The sequence below is a fragment of the Xenopus tropicalis genome, chromosome 7 (assembly GCF_000004195.4).
Source record: "Xenopus tropicalis strain Nigerian chromosome 7, UCB_Xtro_10.0, whole genome shotgun sequence".
Classification (NCBI taxonomy): domain Eukaryota; kingdom Metazoa; phylum Chordata; class Amphibia; order Anura; family Pipidae; genus Xenopus; species Xenopus tropicalis.
This window is the reverse complement of record NC_030683.2, coordinates 21,318,714-21,340,847: the sequence shown is the minus strand read 5'-3', so window position 1 is coordinate 21,340,847 and position 22,134 is coordinate 21,318,714. Positions and strand designations below refer to the sequence as shown.

The window sequence follows — 22,134 nt, the reverse complement described above, 5'->3', positions numbered from 1 at the left end:
GCCCGTCTCTCAGTGCCAGTCTCACTGTATTGCTGCCTGTCTCTCAGTGCCAGTCTCACTGTATTGCTGGCTGTCTCTCAGTGCCAGTCTCACTGTATTGCTGCCTGTCTCTCAGTGCCAGTCTCACTGTATTGCTGCCTGTCTCTCAGTGCCAGTCTCACTGTATTGCTGCCTGTCTCTCAGTGCCAGTCTCACTGTATTGCTGGCTGTCTCTCAGTGCCAGTCTCACTGTATTGCTGCCTGTCTCTCAGTGCCAGTCTCACTGTATTGCTGCCTGTGTCTCAGTGCCAGTCTCACTGTATTGCTGCCTGTCTCTCAGTGCCAGTCTCACTGTATTGCTGCCTGTCTCTCAGTGCCAGTCTCACTGTATTGGTGCCTGTCTCTCAGTGCCAGTCTCACTGTATTGCTGCCTGTCTCTCAGTGCCAGTCTCACTGTATTGCTGCCTGTCTCTCAGTGCCAGTCTCACTGTATTGCTGCCTGTCTCTCAGTGCCAGTCTCACTGTATTGCTGCCTGTCTCTCAGGGCCAGTCTCACTGTATTGCTGGCTGTCTCAGTGCCAGTCTCACTGTATTGCTGGCTGTCTCTCAGTGCCAGTCTCACTGTATTGCTGCCTGTCTCTCAGTGCCAGTCTCACTGTATTGCTGCCTGTCTCTCAGTGCCAGTCTCACTGTATTGCTGCCTGTCTCTCAGTGCCAGTCTCACTGTATTGCTGCCTGTCTCTCAGTGCCAGTCTCACTGTATTGCTGCCTGTCTCTCAGGGCCAGTCTCACTGTATTGCTGGCTGTCTCTCAGTGCCAGTCTCACTGTATTGCTGGCTGTCTCTCAGTGCCAGTCTCACTGTATTGCTGCCTGTCTCTCAGTGCCAGTCTCACTGTATTGCTGCCTGTCTCTCAGTGCCAGTCTCACTGTATTGCTGCCTGTCTCTCAGTGCCAGTCTCACTGTATTGCTGCCTGTCTCTCAGTGCCAGTCTCACTGTATTGCTGGCTGTCTCTCAGTGCCAGTCTCACTGTATTGCTGCCTGTCTCTCAGTGCCAGTCTCACTGTATTGCTGCCTGTCTCTCAGTGCCAGTCTCACTGTATTGCTGCCTGTCTCTCAGTGCCAGTCTCACTGTATTGCTGCCTGTCTCACTGTATTGCTGCCCGTCTCTCAGTGCCAGTCTCACTGTATTGCTGCCTGTCTCTCAGTGCCAGTCTCACTGTATTGCTGGCTGTCTCTCAGTGCCAGTCTCACTGTATTGCTGCCTGTCTCTCAGTGCCAGTCTCACTGTATTGCTGCCTGTCTCTCAGTGCCAGTCTCACTGTATTGCTGCCTGTCTCTCAGTGCCAGTCTCACTGTATTGCTGGCTGTCTCTCAGTGCCAGTCTCACTGTATTGCTGCCTGTCTCTCAGTGCCAGTCTCACTGTATTGCTGCCTGTGTCTCAGTGCCAGTCTCACTGTATTGCTGCCTGTCTCTCAGTGCCAGTCTCACTGTATTGCTGCCTGTCTCTCAGTGCCAGTCTCACTGTATTGCTGCCTGTCTCTCAGTGCCAGTCTCACTGTATTGCTGCCTGTCTCACTGTATTGCTGCCCGTCTCTCAGTGCCAGTCTCACTGTATTGCTGCCTGTCTCTCAGTGCCAGTCTCACTGTATTGCTGGCTGTCTCTCAGTGCCAGTCTCACTGTATTGCTGCCTGTCTCTCAGTGCCAGTCTCACTGTATTGCTGCCTGTCTCTCAGTGCCAGTCTCACTGTATTGCTGCCTGTCTCTCAGTGCCAGTCTCACTGTATTGCTGGCTGTCTCTCAGTGCCAGTCTCACTGTATTGCTGCCTGTCTCTCAGTGCCAGTCTCACTGTATTGCTGCCTGTGTCTCAGTGCCAGTCTCACTGTATTGCTGCCTGTCTCTCAGTGCCAGTCTCACTGTATTGCTGCCTGTCTCTCAGTGCCAGTCTCACTGTATTGCTGGCTGTCTCTCAGTGCCAGTCTCACTGTATTGCTGCCTGTCTCTCAGTGCCAGTCTCACTGTATTGCTGCCTGTCTCTCAGTGCCAGTCTCACTGTATTGCTGCCTGTCTCTCAGTGCCTGTCTCTCAGTACTCGCTTTCTTTCTAGCCCTCACATTTGAGCCTAGATGCCACAGAAACAAATGATGCTGATGAGAGTAAGGGGCCCCAGGCTGCACATCCCTGATATATATATATAACCCACCATGTAACTGTGGCTCAGAGAAAATGCTCCCTCTTCTCTACACTAAACCTGCCCCTAGGATTAGCACGTATGTGTGTATGGAAACATCGGTGTGTCCCACTGTGTGTGCCTCTACCCCTCATTCCCAATTGATAAAAATACCTCGTTCACTAACAGCCCCCTCCGGAGCCGCCATTGCGCACAAGCCCAGCGCAGCAGCACTGTCCCTATAAATATCCCTGCCGATATATAAATACACCTATGCATATACACTCAGGCTCCGCCGACCAATCGAATGGAGCCAGGCAAAAAACACCACGCCCACTATTGGTGCCGGTCAGGAGGGGAGGGGCGGCCGCATCGCTCACTCTCACTCTTTTGCCTCAGTGCCGCGCCCGGCGCCAGAAGGGTTAAATGACGTCACCGAATCATGTCGACGGGCCATGGGCGCCATTTTGAAACCCCGTCCCGGAGAAGCCGAGAGTGGCGGCTACTGAGCGCTGCGTCCCCTTTCCCGAAGCGCTTCCCGTTTCTCTCCTTCCTTCCTTCCCCCAGTCCCCTCCCTCCCACACAGGCAGGGACTTCCACACGCACCTATCCGAGCAGCCGCGCCACCGGGGGGAGGGAGGGCAGCGAGAGTCTGAAGGGCGGAAACCCCCTCCCGGGTTCGGGAAAGGCCTGGTCCTAGAGGGCAGCCATGGCAGGTAAATACCATTGAGAGAGGAGGGGCGGGCTCAGTTTGGGCAGGCCACCTCCGGGGCCCATGGGCATCCTTGCTGCTGGCGGAGGGATACTGGGAGTCGTGGGTTAGCATGGCTCTCCCAGCATTCCCTCTTGCTGCAATTCATTACGGCCTAACTCTTCTTCCTTGGCTGCTGATACAGTGTGTTACCTGTCAGGGCATGATGGGAGTTGTAGTGAAACCGCAGCTCCCAGAATGCTTTGCAGGACTGTATTGCTTATAATGCGCTGAAAGCTTTGCAGCTCCGTGTTGTGTTACATTGGGGATGGTGTATACAGGGCATGTACTGGGGGTGTGGGGCTGGGCTCCTGGGGCTCATATATATATATAAATGGGCAGTGGGGTAACTGTTAGAGCTATGTAAGGGTATCACTGGGGCTAATATATATATAAATGGGCAGTGGGGTAACTGTTAGAGCTATGTAAGGGTATCACTGGGGCTAATATATATATATATATATATGGGCAGTGGGGTAACTGTTAGAGCTATGTAAGGGTATCACTGGGGCTAATATATATATAAATGGGCAGTGGGGTAACTGTTAGAGCTATGTAAGGGTATCACTGGGGCTAATATATATATATATATAAATGGGCAGTGGGGTAACTGTTAGAGCTATGTAAGGGTATCACTGGGGCTAATATATATATAAATGGGCAGTGGGGTAACTGTTAGAGCTATGTAAGGGTATCACTGGGGCTAATATATATATAAATGGGCAGTGGGGTAACTGTTAGAGCTATGTAAGGGTATCACTGGGGCTAATATATATAAATGGGCAGTGGGGTAACTGTTAGAGCTATGTAAGGGTATCACTGGGGCTAATATATATATAAATGGGCAGTGGGGTAACTGTTAGAGCTATGTAAGGGTATCACTGGGGCTAATATATATATAAATGGGCAGTGGGGTAACTGTTAGAGCTATGTAAGGGTATCACTGGGGCTAATATATATAAATGGGCAGTGGGGTAACTGTTAGAGCTATGTAAGGGTATCACTGGGGCTAATATATATATATAAATGGGCAGTGGGGTAACTGTTAGAGCTATGTAAGGGTATCACTGGGGCTCATATATATATATAAATGGGCAGTGGGGTAACTGTTAGAGCTATGTAAATGTATCACTGGGGCTAATATATATATATATATATATATGGGCAGTGGGGTAACTGTTAGAGCTATGTAAGGGTATCACTGGGGCTAATATATATATATATATAAATGGGCAGTGGGGCAACTGTTAGAGCTATGTAAGGGTATCACTGGGGCTCATATATATATATATGGGCAGTGGGGTAACTGTTAGAGCTATGTAAGGGTATCACTGGGGCTCATATATATATATATGGGCAGTGGGGTAACTGTTAGAGCTATGTAAGGGTATCACTGGGGCTCATATATATATATATATATATAAATGGGCAGTGGGGTAACTGTTAGAGCTATGTAAGGGTATCACTGGGGCTAATATATATATATATATATATAAATGGGCAGTGGGGTAACTGTTAGAGCTATGTAAGGGTATCACTGGGGCTAATATATATATATATATGGGCAGTGGGGTAACTGTTAGAGCTATGTAAGGGTATCACTGGGGCTAATATATATATAAATGGGCAGTGGGGTAGCTTTTAGAGCTATGTAAGGGTATCACTGGGTTATGTGGTAGGACCCCTTCATTTTTATTTACTTTGGCCCTGGTTTTTACAACTTTTTTCTTTTAATAAGTAGTAAGTTGGGGTCCCCTGAGTGCTGCATATAATATACTTCTAACATGCAGTATAATGTTCCTGTGGATCTGCCATAGGCTATACACCCCCTAATCTGCAGCCATTTATGCCCTACACAGTGCTTTGTAATGATAAGGGGTTAAAGGGGCACATTGGGTGGCAGCTGTCACACACCTGAATCATTACAATTACCTCTACCAGGGTCCATGGCCATCAAGCAGATCAACTTCTGGGGGGTGGGGCACAGGTTAGCCGCTGGGGATGCCTAGTTAGGGGCACAGGTTAGCCGCTGGGGATGCCTAGTTAGGGGCACAGGTTAGCCGCTGGGGATGCCTAGTTAGGGGGAACAGGTTAGCCCCTGGGGATGCCTTGTTAGGGGCACAGGTTAGCCGCTGGGGATGCCTAGTTAGGGGCACAGGTTAGCCGCTGGGGATGCCTAGTTAGGGGCACAAGTTAGCCGCTGGGGATGCCTAGTTAGGGGCACAGGTTAGCCCCTGGGGATGCCTAGTTAGGGGCACAGGTTAGCCGCTGGGGATGCCTAGTTAGGGGCACAGGTTAGCCCCTGGGGATGCCTAGTTAGGGGCACAGGTTAGCCGCTGGGGATGCCTAGTTAGGGGCACAGGTTAGCCGCTGGGGATGCCTAGTTAGGGGCACAGGTTAGCCGCTGGGGATGCCTAGTTAGGGGCACAGGTTAGCCGCTGGGGATGCCTAGTTAGGGGCACAGGTTAGCCGCTAGGGATGCCAATTTTGGTTGAATGGAGCAGTAGGAAGCAAAGGGTCATTTCTCACTCTGCGGCTTCTCTCTTGCAGGAGTAGGCGGAGGGAATGATTTCCAGTGGTGTTTCTCGCAAGTGAAAGGTGCCATAGACGAGGATGTGGCGGAAGGTTTGTATTGCACCAATGGTTAAGGGTGTTGGGAGTTGCAGCTCCTCTGCATAGGCTCGGATAGTGCAAGCTGTAGTTCAGCAATGAGGGGCTGTGTGGGTATTTATATTCATTATCCATGCATAGAGGTAGTAGGCAATAAACAGTGCTTTGTTTACAGACAGTGCCCCAACTTTAGTTGAACAAGGACCCTTATTATCCTGTACAAGATGACTATGGGAATAATATGGAATGTATAAATCCAAAGGTTGATGATATCCTGCTAAAGAGCTTGCAGTTTATTTGGGTTTTGTATTGTAAATCATCATCCATTACTTAAGTGCAATATATTAAATCATATATTAAATTTATAGTCCTACAAAGAAGTTTATGGAGCCCTTGAGCAGACAAAGGCCATAAAGGTCTATGGGGAAGGTCACATTCAGCCCATGGGCCTCCACTTGGACAGCCCTGCCTTGGGGCTTTTGTTATTTAACAGCTTGTAACTGTGTTGATAACTATATCCCTGATATTTATGAATTCCCTGGGGCAGACAAGTGCAAGGGAGCTTTATCAGTTAGAACAATACTGTCTGGCTTTTCCATGTGGTGGGCCAGAAATGTATACTAGTTGTTGGGGTCAGATAGCAAAGGATGATATTATGCAAGCTTCTTATAGAACCATAGTTATCTCTAATGCCACAAAAATCCCTTGGGCCTGTGCTCCACAGCCTTCCATTCGGAGGGTACCTTCATATTCACAAAGTAATACAGGTATGGGACCTGTCATCCAGAATGCTCGGGACCTGGGGTTTTCCGGATAAGGGATCATTCCATAACTTGGATCTCCATAACTTAAGTCTGCTAAAAATCATTTAAATATTAAATAAACCCAATAGGCTTGTTTTGCTTCCATTAAGGATTAATTATATCTCAGTTGGGATCAAGTACAGGTACTGTTTTATTATTACAGAGAAAAGGGAATCATTTAACCATTAAATAAACCCAATAGGGCTGTTCTGCCCCCAATAAGGGGTAATTATATCTTAGTTGGGATCAAGTACAGGTACTGTTTTATTATTACAGAGATAAAGGAAATCATTTTTAAAAATTAGTATTATTTGCTTATAATGGAGTCTATGGAAGACTGCCTTTCCGTAATTCAGAACTTTCTGGATAACGGGTTTCCGGATAAGGGATCCCATACCTGTACAGTATTAGTACTATGGAAGCTGCACTCCTCCACATGATTTGTAGAGTTCCAGAATGCCCAAGTGGTCCATAATCTTTTATATATGATATCATTGTTTATAAAATATCACTTGTATACGTTTAAAGCAAACATATCCCATAATGGCAAAACCACCAAGAGCTTGGATGGTATTTAGAATTGCCAAAGCAGCAATAGGCATGTCTTGGATTGAGTCATGTCAGACATATTTTTTAATAATTGCCTTTGTTGCTAGAGTGAGTTTAGAGGCAGATCAAGTTTGTCGGTTTTGAGACATTGCTCATGTTGTTTGTTGATGGATGTTGCTAAACAAGGTGAATTTTGCTGCCTTTGCATAATATTTATAAGTGAGTTTAAAGGAGAAGTAAAGTTTCTGGGGGTTGCCAATTTGTTAGGCACAAGTGGTACTAATTGCTAAAATGCTACCCCAGAGGATGTGCCATTCTGGGGGAACCTGCCCTGCACATACCCTCAGCTTTAGTAGTCACAGGCCCGGATACCTGGAAGGTAGGTGGTGGGCATCCAAATACCCGGCCCAGTTAAGGTTAAATTGTTTTTGACCCCAGAATTTTCCCATTCACCTTATGAACACCGGGTTGGCGTGATTTTGGCACAGCTCATGAGGGCCTGTAAAAATTTTTAGCGTTAATTTGTTTACATAGCTTATGTTCTATAGGTTCTGTAGGGGTGGGTTTCTAGCGATCAAAATTGTAATAAAGCACACTGAGCTATATTTGGAGTGCTTAGTGGTCCCGCTCACTTCAAAATTGCAAGCTTGTAGGACAAAGATGACTTCTTCGTGCTTGTAAAATAGTGAAGGACTGTGAAGTACTCTGCTTGCCTGGGAGAGCTGATTTAGGTTAATCCTGGTCTGACTTTTTCTGCGCATGAAAAACAGTTGCACTCATTTGTATTTGGCAAAGCTTCCACCCTAGAACACCAATGACGTCCACTCTTAATTAGTCTCTGTTGGAAAGAGACTCGCATTTTTCCTCTGAAGAGAGGTGAGGGTTTGGAAATGCTTATTGTTCCTTGTGCCTCTAAGGCAAGTGGTGCAAATATTAATTCCGTTCCATTTCTCTCATGTACTATTGCTGGCTTCTCTTGTGTCTTCAGAGTTCTAAAAGTTAGTAGTAATTTATTGAGAATATGAACATTGTAGGCTTATCTGGAAAAGGCTCAGGTTTATAAGGGAATTTATACCCTACCCCCTCCTTTTGGCATGAACTTGTTTAGTTGTGCTTATGCAGAAAAGGTGCTTAATATTAAGCAAATATATATATTTTTACACAGACATGTCTGATTCCACAGCTAGTGTTTTATGCTGCTTTTCATATGCCCAACTGAATGAGCTTATGTTAAAAAGAGGCTATATTTTCCCTTTAAAACCAAGATAGTCATGGATATTAGTTTCTATTGAGGTTGCCAAATCAACAGTTTTCCTACCATGTTTTATCAAATCAGGATGATCTGATCATTTGGCCTCTGAGCCAACAATGGCATCTAAAGAGGCCCACATAAACATGCTGCTGCAGTCTGCACTCAACTGGATTTTCTAACCTGACTGATGGCAGATAGACAGCCTGCCTGCCTGATATCTGACTGGGGTAGGCAAAATATCTATTGAGCAGGTTTGTTAGGTTTGGGCCGCATTATGTTGGGAATGCCTGACAGCCAATGAGCACAGCAAGGAATTGTTTGGTGACCTGATTTGGATAAGCCCAGTTTGGACTACTACATTAGTGACCAGATAGGGCAAAATAACCCATCTCACTTGGTGCCTTTGCCAAGCCAGTGTATGTGTTTAAGCTACGCTATTAGAACACAATAGGGTCCATATACAATCACAGGGGCAATGCACAGAGCCAAATTGGATCCATTTATGTTCTCTCTACAAATGTTCTTCTGACTCTTCTATACTTGCACATGTATTATAGGGAGCCCTGAACTAAAGGCCTGCATTGGGAAGGTGTTGCACGCTTCCATTTGTGTGTTGCACCTAAACATGTAACTGCCAGCACGCTAACACTCTTGGGTTCCACCTGCAGCACTGGGCTTAAAACCATGCAGTTCTACCATCTCGCATGGCCACCATAAACACGCAATGCATTGTGTAAATCCCCCGCAAGTAAGGCACTTCTTTACTGACACCTGAATTATGGGTGAAAAAACATGAAGAACTATGTAAATGTTGAATTTGTTTCAGTCAGAAAAAGGAAAGTGCATGGCCAACTTCAAGACTTTATTATATTATTCTGTAGGATGTCCAGGTGCTTAATATGCTAAAACTGACCTATTGCTTTGGACTAATATCTTTACCTTTTTACCTCAATTGGTAAGCTTTAAATAATATCTTTTTTACATTTAATATATATGTGTGATATGGTTTCCAGAAGCTATCACCTAACAAACACAGGCTCAGTTATTTGCCAAAAACCACAAATTGCCTCAGCGAAGATTTGTTTCTAAAACCACCCGCAGTATAAGCAGTTACCTGAGCTTAAGGATGGACTCGCTTTCTGCTAATATTGCTGATTTCTGCTAAGCTTAGCTTCTTCACTGCAGACCATAACACACTGAGCATGTGCAGTGCCACTGGCACTTAAAAAGAATGACAAGATCATACTAGAACTGGAAATTCAGTTCATAAAAAGCGGTATTTTTCCCCCACAGTTTGTCTCTTCCACTTGCAAGGTGTATGTAAACCGACACCATTAAACCCACTCCTGTTAAAGCACTGCCTCTGCATAGAGACCATTAGCCCAGGTTTCTATCTTATTCACTGTAAATGGTCTGGGGAGTGAAGAAACACATTAACTGTTTTAGAGATAGCAGGGTTGACCTTCATAGTCTACATATGATTGCCTTGTCAATAACTGGCCCTCCTGCGATATTATTTCTGTCTGACACCACTTAAAGGGGAACTCCACCCATAATCAACTTTTAAAAACAATTAAAAACCATGTTTAATGTAATAATATGGTTTGGAGCAAGTTCCCCAAGCCCTGCCCCCTGTTCCCCTGCTGATCTGGCTGACTCAAATAAAATGTAACAGTAGTCATCTGTCCCCAGCCTACCTTCAGCCTGCATCATCCATATCCCACAATTCCCTGCACACGTGATGCCAATAAGGAAAGGAACATCACAGTGCAATGCATTGTGGGTTATGTAGTTCCTGCATGCTGTCTGTAAGCTGAAGTTGTTATGATACGGTGATGTGGCTGTGGTGTTAAAGCAGGTTGCATTGTGGGTAACAGGCTTCCAGGCGAGGAGTCGGCGTGCTGCAGTCATGAATTGAGGGGCAGCAGTGCACAGAAATTGCATTTGGTAGCATGTCCTTATGCCGTCACAGCTTCCCCTTCATGGCCAATAGACTGCATGATTGCAGCAGGGATGGGCTGCCTATAGCCTTTTCTCCTTTACAGGCAAACCATAAACATAATTGTTTATGAGCATTTTTTCTTCCTCAATCATCTACTTATAGGGCAGTTTTTTCCTCTTTAAATACTAAATGGCTTCTATAGAAATCTTGTTTTAGTGTGTATGGATTGTACAGTGTCAGAGCATTTTAGTGCAGCCTTTACAGATAAGGGAGAGTTTATTGCGGAGGTTTTTGTTACGCGGCTGCTCTAAATAAACAGGAAAATGAAAGTACTTTCAATTTTGCTCCAATGACAATTCTTTGTCAATTCCTTATTGCCTTCAGTGAGTTACATAACCCCTCTCCATGGCTTACCCATAAGTCACTGTGCCTGGAGTATGTCCTTCTCTTTAAAATGAATTGCTCTCGTGGAACTCTAGGCCCTATTTTTGGGCACAGTGTGGCTATTGTTGGCCATTTCCCAGCAGTGGGCCCCCTATTTTCATGACTTCCCTGTTGCTATGGAGATCTGGGCTTCATTCACCGGCTTCTCCCTGGTGACGCCTGAGATCAGCGCTCAGTTGGTTCTGATGATGTCAGTGATTTTACTCTGCTCAGCGTGCCAGTGCGTTCCCCGTGGCACAGCTACATGATGCCTACTGGGAAGCAGCACTGGCTGTTGAACTACATCTCCCAGACTCGCACCTTTGGCCCAGTCATAAAGCAGTGTTAATGGTAGGCGGCAGCTATAAGAATGACACACCCTTCTATGTTTGCTTATGGCTTAGAGTGAATATATGTCTATTCCACTCTTCTACATACAGAATCCCCATGATGAAGTAGGACTCTACCTTCCGATAGAAGCACCAGAGCAAGTGGAATGGAACATGGGTCACTGCCGGTGCAATGTACAGCAGAAAGACAGCCTCTGCCACAAGCGGGGTGCAGTTGATTGCCATTCTGGCCAATGGGGGCTTTTGCCTTCCATTTGAAAATCACAGTGGTGACTGTCTGGTGTTCCATTGTCCTTACAGGAAATATATTGTATTAAAGGATAGGCCTGTTATATAAAAGTCTGTCATCTCTATAGCTCCAAAGTATGGTAATGCCATTGCCCATCAGTCCAAAGTTCAGAGAATTTTTTAGACAGAAGATTTTACATCAATGGTCCCCAACCAGTGGCTCGGGGGCAACATGTTGCTCACCAACCCCTTGGATGTTGCTCTCAGTGCCCTCAAACCAGGTAGTTATTTTTGAATTCCTGACTTGGGGGCAAGTTTTGGTTGAATAAAAACAAGATTTACTACCAAATAAATTCCCCTGTAAGCTGATAGTGTGCATAGAGGCTGCCTAATAGCCAATCTTAGCCCTTATTTGGCTCCTCCATGAACTTTTATGGTGCTTGTGTTGCTCTCCAAGTCTTTTTACATTTGCTTGTGACTCACGAGTAAGAAAGGTTGGGGATCCCTGAACCTAAATGGTCCTTTTTGGTTTTGGGTTTTTGCTGTATCCAGGAGAACAAGTAGTCATTACCCAAATCCCACCCTAACTGGACCTTAGTCCGGTTCCCTCTGCCACTGCTCTGTGCCTTGTAGTAGCATCGGACCCACAGTTTGGGGCCCAGATAGGAGCTGTGATGCCAGTAAAGGGTTTGCAAAATCTCTGACAAGAAAGAAAGGTTGGCCAAGTTTGTTCATGGTGATGAAACTGACAAGGGGATGGTCCCAATGTATAAAAAGTTGATGTCTTTTAAAAATATAAAGGAGCCATAGAATAAACGAGGTTTGTACTTAATATGTGGAAAGGGGTTTCCCCAGTGTTTGTTTTAACCTTAAGGCCAGTGCTGCCCACCTTCTGAGGTACCGAGGGCTGGAATTTCTCTGGCCTATGTGGTCTAGGGCTGATAATGGAAGCCAGTTTTGACCACTCCCTTTTTAAGGCCACACCCATATTATCAGAAGAACTTTTAAGACCATACCCACATTAATGGTGTCGCACACCAAAGAAAAAAATAGTGCTCACTGCACGGATATCACCCATCACTCATATGTAAAAAAGGGTTTTTTTATTAAGACATACCCTTAAATCCAAATGCCTCCCTGTGGGTAGCACAGCAACCCCCAGCATATAATTACACACCTAAGAGACACCGTAACAACTATTTCCATATGCAGCAAAATCCCATAACAGCCCTGCCAGGTAACTTATTCTGTATGTGCTATTTTCTATGTTACCTTTTAGGTATCAGATCTTTCATACATGTGAATATAATATCAAGTGATTTTTTTTTTTCTTACAGCTGATATTATTTCAACTGTCGAGTTCAATTGTTCTGGAGATTTGCTAGCTACAGGCGACAAAGGCGGGAGAGTTGTTATATTCCAAAGGGAACAAGAGGTCAGTATTGGATTTCGGGAAAATATTATTATTGATCTGGATTACTGGAGCCTGAGTGCTTCTCTTGTATCTGTCCTGTTTGAATGGCTGTAGCTGCTCCATGTAGTTGGCTACTAATCAGGTACATTGTTTCCAAATGTATAAGCATTATTTATAATATAATTATCTATATGCATTATTTACTGCTATTCTGGCAGTCTACAAGTAGCAAGTACAGCAGTAATGGCCAGAAATATATTGTATTCTATTCTAAGATATATTGATTCATTCAGTGAGAGGGTAATTCTTCACCTTTACAAAGAACTGGTATGGCCCCATATAGTGTGTGCAGTTCCTGGAATCCATGACTTGAATTTTTTCTGACTTTTGTTTCGAGCCCACCTTGACGTCCGACGTTTGGTCTGGGCTGCCCCATACCTTTTACACCCCTTTTATATGTAAATATTGCAGTCATTTAGCCAAAGGTCCAAGAATATCTGGTGTAGAAAATGTTTTCATCTCAAATCAATCTCAAATCTCACCCACTTCTGCTTCCCCAAGGCACGGCTCCTAAGATTGCACTTGAGTATTCAATGTTTTCACTTTTATTTTCTAGAATAAAAGTCGTCCTCATTCGAGGGGTGAATATAACGTTTACAGCACTTTTCAAAGCCATGAACCTGAATTTGACTATTTAAAAAGTCTAGAAATCGAAGAAAAAATTAACAAAATTAGGTGGTTGCCCCAGCAGAACGCTGCTCACTTTCTACTGTCTACCAATGGTAAGTAAATGGGTTTGATCAATACATGGTCCCCCTCCCAGTGGCTTTTATTTTGTGGCTCAAAATAAGCAGTTGGTTTTCACTGGTGTAGTCAAAATGAAGAAATGAAATGCCTGGATGCTGTTAGTGGATAGGGCCACATTAGTTTTATAGCCTATGCAGCTGGAGAATATAGGGTTTGGGCATGCAGTTGTATACTGCCATAATATAGTTTGTATGGCTCTCTATAAATAGGACATTGTGTGTGAATTCTGATGTTTAATTTGTTTAGGTGTGAACTGCTTTTCCTGCTAACAGCAATTTGCACACTGATTTATAGCAATTCTTCTAACATGAGCCACACCTATGTAGAGGATATCTGACTAGTCAACTTAGGTGACAGAAAATAGTCCAGTTTGACTACATGGTGACTAGTGATGTGCAGGCCGGCCTGAAACCTGGCAGAACAGTCTGTAGGTTTACCTGTGGGCCAGAGGGTTCCTGCTGACATCCACACATTCTTTGTGGGGCCAGAGCCCCGATCTGTGACCTTACCATGCCCCAGTTCTGCTTCAGTCAGCCTGTATTAATAGTCTCGCGCCCTCTCCCCACCCACACAGAGATGGATGGGTCGAGTGTGAGTCTATGAATACCAGTAGCTCACCAGTTCAGGTGTGGGTGGGTTAAGGTCAGGTGGGGATCAACTTTTCATTCAGATAAGGAATCTTTCCTTAATTTGGATCTCCATATCTTAAAGGGGACATATTATGTGACAATTAATATTGTGCCAATAAATTGTACTCATATGAATATTGAAGGAATTTGTTTAAAAAGTAGTGTTTTTGGCTGATTTATTAAAAATTTCTCCAAAAACTCCACTAGTCCCACCATCTGTTCGCTTCCTGCTGCATCCTTTCCCAGGCTGTGCCGGGGGGGCGGCAGTACACTGCACTGTAGGATAGGAACCAATTAGCTGCTAGGCTGACCTGATAGGAAACTGAATCCTGCCTTTGCTTGTGTGACTGCACAAGACTTCAGGTTTTTTTTATCCTATGTGTCTTCTTTAGGTAGACTAAAATAATTTAAACATGAAAAAAACTCAGTAGGACTGTTTTGCCTCCAGTAAGGAATAATGATATTTTAGTTGGAATCATGTACAAGGTACTGTTTTATTATTACAGAGAAAAAGTATATCGGTTTTAAAAATAAGAATTATTTGATTAAAATTGAGTGTACAGGAGATGGCCTTCTTGTAATTCGGAGCTTTCTGGATAATGGGTTTCCAGACAACATCCCATGTCTGTATAAGTAAAACACCGCTCCAGACTCCTGCGGCAGTGTCACATACAGTTTTGACTAATAGCCTATGATTACAGGTGGGATTGCCCAAAATATGTTGGCCCATTGTGACGCTAACAGGAGCCTCATGTTTTTAATGAGAGAAAATAAAGGTTTTATATTTAAATTGACACAGTGCTGGTGCTTAGCTCTCCTCTTCTCATTTTAGCTTATTGCCATAAGTACCCATACACCTTTGGCTTCTCTGCCAAACCAACCATTTTGGTGACGTGCATTGGTTGATCATATTATATGTTTGGGTAGAAACCTGTGAGAAGCCACAATAAGGTGCTTCTTGAGAAAGTAGAAATCATTTTCCCCTTATATTATAGCGTCGGCAACTGATAGAACTGAAAGTCCTCAATTGCATTTTTGTTCACCCCAGATATATAGATATTGTCCTTGGGCAGGAGGCAAGAGCCATAGAAATTCCCTGCAAGGTGACATTGTGATGGCCCTGATAGATACAGTATTGTTTGGAAAGAGTGCGCTGTTACCTTACTGAAAGCAGTCATGTACAAAGGTTGTTTTCATGCACTGAAAGGAATTTATCTTCCCTGCAGACAAAACTATAAAATTGTGGAAAATAAGTGAGCGAGACAAACGAGTTGAAGGCTACAACTTAAAGGACGATGACGGCAGGCTGCGGGATCCATTTAGAATTACATCTTTACGGGTAAGTTTTGGGGGAAACAGAGTTATGAAGAAAGATAATTAGAAGGGTACAGCCACTACATTATCTATGGGCATAGGCTATTCTGGGCGAGCAGGGAAGTATTTAGTTCTGGTGCCCCTGTAGGTACTGGAGATAACTACACCCCCAGACAGCGCAATTCCCCCCCCCCCCCCCCATAGCTCCCAACAGATTTCCCCTGGTGGCTACTGGCGAGGGTTTTTATTTTTTCATTCTTTTAACTTAATTGATTATATAGGCACCAAGGACCTTTCCCCTAAGGCTGCCACCCTAGGCACAGGCCCTTGGGTGCCTATATACAAATACAGGCCTGCACACAAGCTGAAGTGGAAGGGAGTTGACTGTGAGAACTGGTAGTAGAGCCCTATGATGTGTAGTGACCATAGTAGTAGAGCCTTTACCAAGCCTTGTTTACAGCTACAAGATGTGCTGTAGCAATTGTGCCCATTTTATTCTTGCTGTTATTTCTTCATTTCTTGCCAAGGTTCCCTTTAACCACTTTGCATGTATTCTCATTTCAGGTGCCAATCCTAAAACCCATGGACCTAATGGTGGAAGCAAGTCCACGACGGATATTTGCAAATGCGCACACATATCATATAAACTCAATTTCCGTAAATAGCGATCATGAAACTTACCTTTCAGCAGATGACCTGAGAATTAATTTATGGCATTTAGAAATTACAGATAGAAGTTTTAGTATCCTTTGCTTACCATCAGCGTTGAAAAATTTACGTCAGTATGGCACTGGCAAATAGAAATATATTCCTGGAGATTCTCCTTACTGTTTATTTTTCCTAGATGTTGGGCTAAATATATGTTATGTTTTATATTATTACTGTCTCATACTATCAGTGAATTTATATAAGGATTTTCATATTGGGAAATTAATTTTTATGGGGAGTGCAGTCTACTGTATGTCGGGGCATGGAGCCTACTATATGTTCATAGCCAGCTATAGAGGTACCTGCTAGTTTTCATCCTATGGGATACAAGCCTAGACACAAAATGGTTCTAGTTAAGCATGAACTATATTGTGTAACTGAGCTTTCTGCTCCCATCTTTTGGTCTTTTTGTTTTCTACCCCCATGTGTAATAAACGGCACTAAGTTTGCCCAGGAGCAGTAACCCATGGCAGCCAATAAGATGTTTGCTTTTAAATAGGTGACCAGAAAATTCTTCCTGCTGATTGGTTGCTATGGGCTACTGCTCCTGGGCAACTTAGTGCCTATCCTTACATAGCCCCCATAATTCTATTCGATTGTTAGAAAAACCTTAACTGCCTTTCCAGACATTGTAGATATTAAGCCTGCTAACATGGAGGAGCTGACAGAAGTCATAACGGCTGCAGAATTCCATCCCCATCATTGTAACGTGTTTGTCTACAGCAGTAGCAAAGGAACAATTAGACTTTGTGACATGCGAGACTCCGCGCTCTGTGATAGACATTCAAAATGTAAGTTCCAGAATTCACCAGGTCACATGTCTGACGAAGGGGCTTCCCCCTAAACATTACATGGTTTGCACTAAATAAACACGCAGGGTTTATCCCACTCACGATTGCCCTGTTGTGCCAGTGTCTAAGTTACAGGTATAGGACCTGTTATCCAGAATGCTCAGGACCTGGAGTTTTCCAGATATGTTTTCCGTAATTTGGATCTCCATAACTTAAGTGTGCTAAAAATCATTGAAACATGAAAAAACCCAATAGGATTGTTATGCCTTCAATAAGGATTCATTATATCTTAGTTGGGATCCAGTATAAGGTACTGTTTTATCATCAATTTTAAAAATTAGAATTATTTGCTTATAATGGAGTCTATGGGAGATGGCCTTCCCGTAATTCTGAACTTTGTGGAAAACAGGTTTCCGGATAACGGATCCTATACCTGTACTATGTACTAACAGCCAAGAGCCATGTTGTACACCTGTGGTTAATGACCATTTACAGCATGTCATATTTATTGCCAAGGTGAAAAAGTGCCTTTATTATAGTACAGGTATGGGATCCCTTGTGCAGAAATCCATTATTCAGAAAGCTCCGAATTACGGAAAGCCCTTCTCCCATAGACTCTATTTTAATCAAATAATTCAGAATTTTAAAACTGATTTTCTTTTTCTCTGTAATAATAAAACAGTACCTGTACTTGATCCCAACTAAGATATAATTACCCCTTATTGGGGGCAGAACAGTCCTATTGGGTTTATTTAATGGTTAAATGATTCCCTTTTCTCTGTAATAATAAAACAGTACCTTGTACTTGATCCCAACTAAGATATAATTACCCCTTATTGGGGGCAGAACAGCCCTATTGGGTTTATTTAATGGTTAAATGATTTCCCTTTTCTCTGTAATAATAAAACAGTACCTGTACTTGATCCCAACTAAGATATAATTACCCCTTATTGGGGGCAGAACAGCCCTATTGGGTTTATTTCATGGTTAAATGATTCCCTTTTCTCTGTAATAATAAAACAGTACCTGTACTTGATCCCAACTAAGATATAATTACCCCTTATTGGGGGCAGAACAGCCCTATTGGGTTTATTTAATGGTTAAATGATTTCCCTTTTCTCTGTAATAATAAAACAGTACCTGTACTTGATCCCAACTAAGATATAATTACCCCTTATTGGGGGCAGAACAGCCCTATTGGGTTTATTTAATGGTTAAACGATTCCCTTTTCTCTGTAATAATAAAACAGTACCTGTACTTGATCCCAACTAAGATATAATTACCCCTTATTGGGGGCAGAACAGCCCTATTGGGTTTATTTCATGGTTAAATGATTCCCTTTTCTCTGTAATAATAAAACAGTACCTGTACTTGATCCCAACTAAGATATAATTACCCCTTATTGGGGGTAAAACAATCCTATTGGGTTTAATGTTTTATTGATTTTTTAGCAGACTTACGGTATGGAGATCCAAAGTTCCCTTATCCGGAATACCCTTGGTCCTGAGCATTCTGGATAAAGGGGTCTTATACACCAGTACTGTGCCTCACTATGGATAGTGCTATATACTTATAAAGGTGGCCACATACAGGCAGAGTTAAGCTGCCAATTTGGATCTGCCCATGTATGGGGCCCTCCGACAGGCCTCCCTAAACAATATCTGGCCAGAAATTGGCCAATGTTGATTGCACAGTCTTGATTTTTCTGTCTGATCAAAGACCACATTGCCTCATTGATGTAGTCCTCGCTACGACTTGTGCAATAGCACAATATTGCCCACCCAAGGCGGGCATATCGAGGGAAAGTTTCTTACCATGTATGGCCACCTTAAGTCTGTCTACCCAGTGGCATTCAGTGTTGTATTGCTAAGCACTGTGCTCCAAGTTGCTGAACTACATGGCACTGCATGAAGTATAGTTCTGCAAATCTCTAGAGACAGAAGTCAAAAGTGGGTTTTTATCTATGTTACCTGTATGTACAGGGTTGCTGGGAGTTATGATGTAGACAGCTGGAGGCCCACAAGATTGTCCTTTAGAGGTCTCTTTGCTACTAAACGTTCATGTACGAATGTAGAAAACTCCTGAGTATTGTATTGTATGTTCTCATTGTGAATATGGTAACTAGTATTAAAAAAAAAAAAATGCTGCAGACTGGGTAAAGGTTTATGATCAGAACCTGTTTATCGAATATTTTTGTTGTCCTTCTTAGTTTTTGAGGAACCAGAAGACCCCAGCAGCCGGTCGTTTTTCTCCGAAATAATTTCCTCAATATCAGACGTCAAGTTCAGCAACAGCGGCCGTTACATGATGACTAGAGATTACCTGTCTGTAAAGGTGTGGGACCTTAATATGGAAAGCCGGCCAGTAGAAACCTATCAGGTCAGTGCGCCATCAGTTGTGTCTTTTTAACCTTTGATCCCATCTAATTCTGGTTTGTTTAGACTTATTTTGAGTTTTAATGTTTTTTCTCTTTTATTGAACATCAGGTTCATGAATACCTACGTAGCAAGCTGTGTTCTCTGTATGAAAACGACTGCATTTTTGACAAGTTTGAATGCTGTTGGAATGGATCAGACAGGTAAGAGTTAACTCTGACCAGATAGTCCGATAGGTGTCCTTTTAAATGGATTGGTCACCTTCAAATTAAATACTGTCATGATTTTTATGGTATACTTTTTATTTATAAATTACACTACCATTTAATATTTTATTCTTGAACCAACAAATGTATATTTAGCTGTAATATTGGTGTGTAGGCGCCATCTCAGTGCATTGTGCCTGAGTCTGAGCTTTCAGCCAGCGCTACACATTAGAACTGCTTTCAGCTAACCTATTGTTTCTCCTACTCCCATGTAACTGGAGAGTCCCAAGCTGGACTTGGATTTCTTACTATTGAGTGCTATTCTGATACCTACTGGGAGCTGCTATATTGCTCCCTTCCCATTGTTCTGCTGATCGGCTGCTGGGAGGGGGGGGGGGATATCACTCCAACTTGCAGCGCAGCAGTAAAGTGTGACTGAAGTTTATCAGAGCACATGGCTGTGGCACCCTGGGAAATGAATATGGCTAGCCCCATGTGAAATTTCAAAATTAAATATAAAAATTACCTGTTTGGATTTCAATGCAGGATTCTTCTAGAGAAGCTCATTTATTATGATGTAGACATTGCTATTCTGAAACAATTTGCCATTGGTCTTCATTATGTTTGTGATGAGTTATTTAGCTTTTTGTTCAGCAGCTATCTGGTTGTTTGGGGGTCTCAATTACCCTAGCAACCAGGTATTGGTCTGAATGAGAAACTATCATATGAATAGGAGTGGGCCTGAATAGAAAGATAGGTAATTAAAAGTATCAGTATAATTGTAGCCTCAAAGCATTTTTATTTTTTTTTAATGTATATTTATTGTAATATGTTGTCGCTGTGTATATAATAATTGAACCCAACTGTGTGTGTGATTTCTCCGCAGTGCAATTATGACCGGTTCCTACAACAACTTCTTCAGAATGTTTGACCGCAACACGCGCCGGGACATCACACTGGAAGCCTCTAGGGAAAGCAGCAAACCACGTGCCATCTTAAAGCCGCGCAAAGTCTGTACGGGCGGCAAGAGGAAGAAGGACGAAATCAACGTCGACAGCTTAGACTTCAACAAAAAGATCCTCCACACAGCGTGGCACCCTACAGACAACATCATCGCTGTCGCCGCCACCAATAATTTGTATATATTCCAGGACAAAGTTAACTAAAAGAAAAATGGCATTATTACTTTGTTTTTTTTTGTTTTGTTTTTGAGGACAAAGTCTTGTTCTTGCATAGTTAAGCCTAGTTGTTTATCTGTAAGAGATCAGGCCTCCTTGTCCTCCTCCCAAAACCAACATGGATGCACTTCCCTTTAATAGAAACACACAGAGAGAGAGCTGGATTGTCATGGTAAGAGGTCTGGCCTCCCCGTAAGGGGGGGGAAAGGCACAAGGTTCCCCCAAAAACAAAACGTCAGAAGTGATGAACATCTCCCAGAAGCCTGAGCCTTCCTTTCCCACATTTTGACCAAAAAAACGGGGATAAAATCGTAAAATGTGATTGTGATTTTTTTTTTATACTGAATTAAATTTGACACCATTTTCTTTCTGCTGTTCTCTTTGGGCCTCTGAGAACATACACTGTGTTATGCCTGTAACATTCCTCCTCTGGCCTTTATTTGGGCAAAGTGTTTTTTTTTAATTTATATAATCCGAGCACTTAGCTAGAACTCCTCAGGTCAGCTGACCTTTTCCCATGTCTATTTACTGGCTGTACTAATGGCAGTGCCACCTGCTGGAACCACTAAATAAGAAACAAAATAAACATTTACAAAAGTGTTTTTTAGATCTGACCAGAATTCATTGGAATTTCCCCTAAAATGTTCTTTCTTATCGCATGTTCCTGAGCCGCGAGCGGTTCTATGAAATGATACCAAGATCAAATCTTCAAAACGGTTCTCTGAAATAGGACTTTGGTCTCCATGAGCTTAAAAAAAAAATGAAAAACCTACAGGGATTTTGCACAGTATTATGGGATATTTTAGCTAGACAACTTACGGACTATACCTTTTGTGCATTATATTTTTTTACTATTTTTTTTTTTTTTTAATTTCCATTTTGCATGCCATCCGCCATTGTTGCACTTCAAGCCCCTCCCCCCCCAGATCTGTCTTTAAAAAATTTCGTTATGCCAAACTGTTTAGCGTTGGAAGAATGTACAGTGAACAAATAGGTTTAACCTTCGTGCATCCGCTTGACACTAATTAGTCCGGTTCCCTAGAGCTCGCGTAGTCGCCACCCTGAGTCGCGGGAAGCGCAGACTCGTGCCAAGTGGATTTTGTGCCTCCCCTGGCGACGAACAGAGGCCCCCGACCCGCTCTGTTTTAGCCAAGAACTCGATGGTCAATTATAATTCCGACAGTTAATATGCAAGAACAAAATATGTACCTCATCCCTAATTTATGTCCATAGAGTGCCACCCTCGCCCGCATTAGGCCTAGCTACAAGAGAAAACAAATCATTTACATTTCTACAAAAAAAAAAAGAGAAGACTATCTGACTATACTGTATATGGGTTGTGACACTATATTTCCAGATGCTGAGTTGTGGAACTTTTTGGCCGTTACAAAAAAAAAAAAACCTGAGAATCCGACTACATTCATAGAAGTGAAAACAAAGGAAAAGAAAAAAAAAACATAAAAAAAAAAAAGACCAGAGCTAACAAACGGGATTGTATATATTTGTTCAATTATTTTGACCAAAAAGTTTAATAAATTTTAAATGTTTACCTGACTTGGAAGTGTGTTATTTGCTAGGTGTGGAAGGTGGTTACTAAAGGGCAGGGCTGCCCCCTGGTGGTGGTGGTGCAGGCAGCATAAGGATCTCCTAT

The 22,134-nt window shown here is 43.1% G+C and overlaps 1 protein-coding gene across 1 annotated transcript; it reads left to right on the top strand.

Moving 5' to 3' along the window:
• Positions 1 to 2,633: 2,633 nt before the first annotated feature.
• On the top strand, positions 2,634 to 21,939 carry ppp2r2d (protein phosphatase 2 regulatory subunit B, delta). Its single transcript, NM_001006696.1, has 10 exons — positions 2,634 to 2,868; positions 5,454 to 5,528; positions 12,398 to 12,495; positions 13,091 to 13,256; positions 15,137 to 15,249; positions 15,789 to 15,966; positions 16,559 to 16,723; positions 18,934 to 19,103; positions 19,211 to 19,302; positions 20,192 to 21,939. The coding sequence occupies exons 1-10, from the start codon at positions 2,862 to 2,864 to the stop codon at positions 20,469 to 20,471; spliced, it is 1,344 nt and encodes a 447-aa protein (NP_001006697.1). The 5' UTR covers positions 2,634 to 2,861; the 3' UTR covers positions 20,472 to 21,939.
• The last annotated feature ends 195 nt before the right edge of the window (positions 21,940 to 22,134 follow it).

Excerpts from the sequence above, each read along its gene's own strand:
- ppp2r2d (NM_001006696.1), top strand. Across the intron at positions 12,496-13,090 it reads TATTCCAAAGGGAACAAGAG|AATAAAAGTCGTCCTCATTC; the intron begins GTCAGTATTGGA and ends TTTATTTTCTAG. Across the intron at positions 19,303-20,191 it reads TGTTGGAATGGATCAGACAG|TGCAATTATGACCGGTTCCT; the intron begins GTAAGAGTTAAC and ends ATTTCTCCGCAG.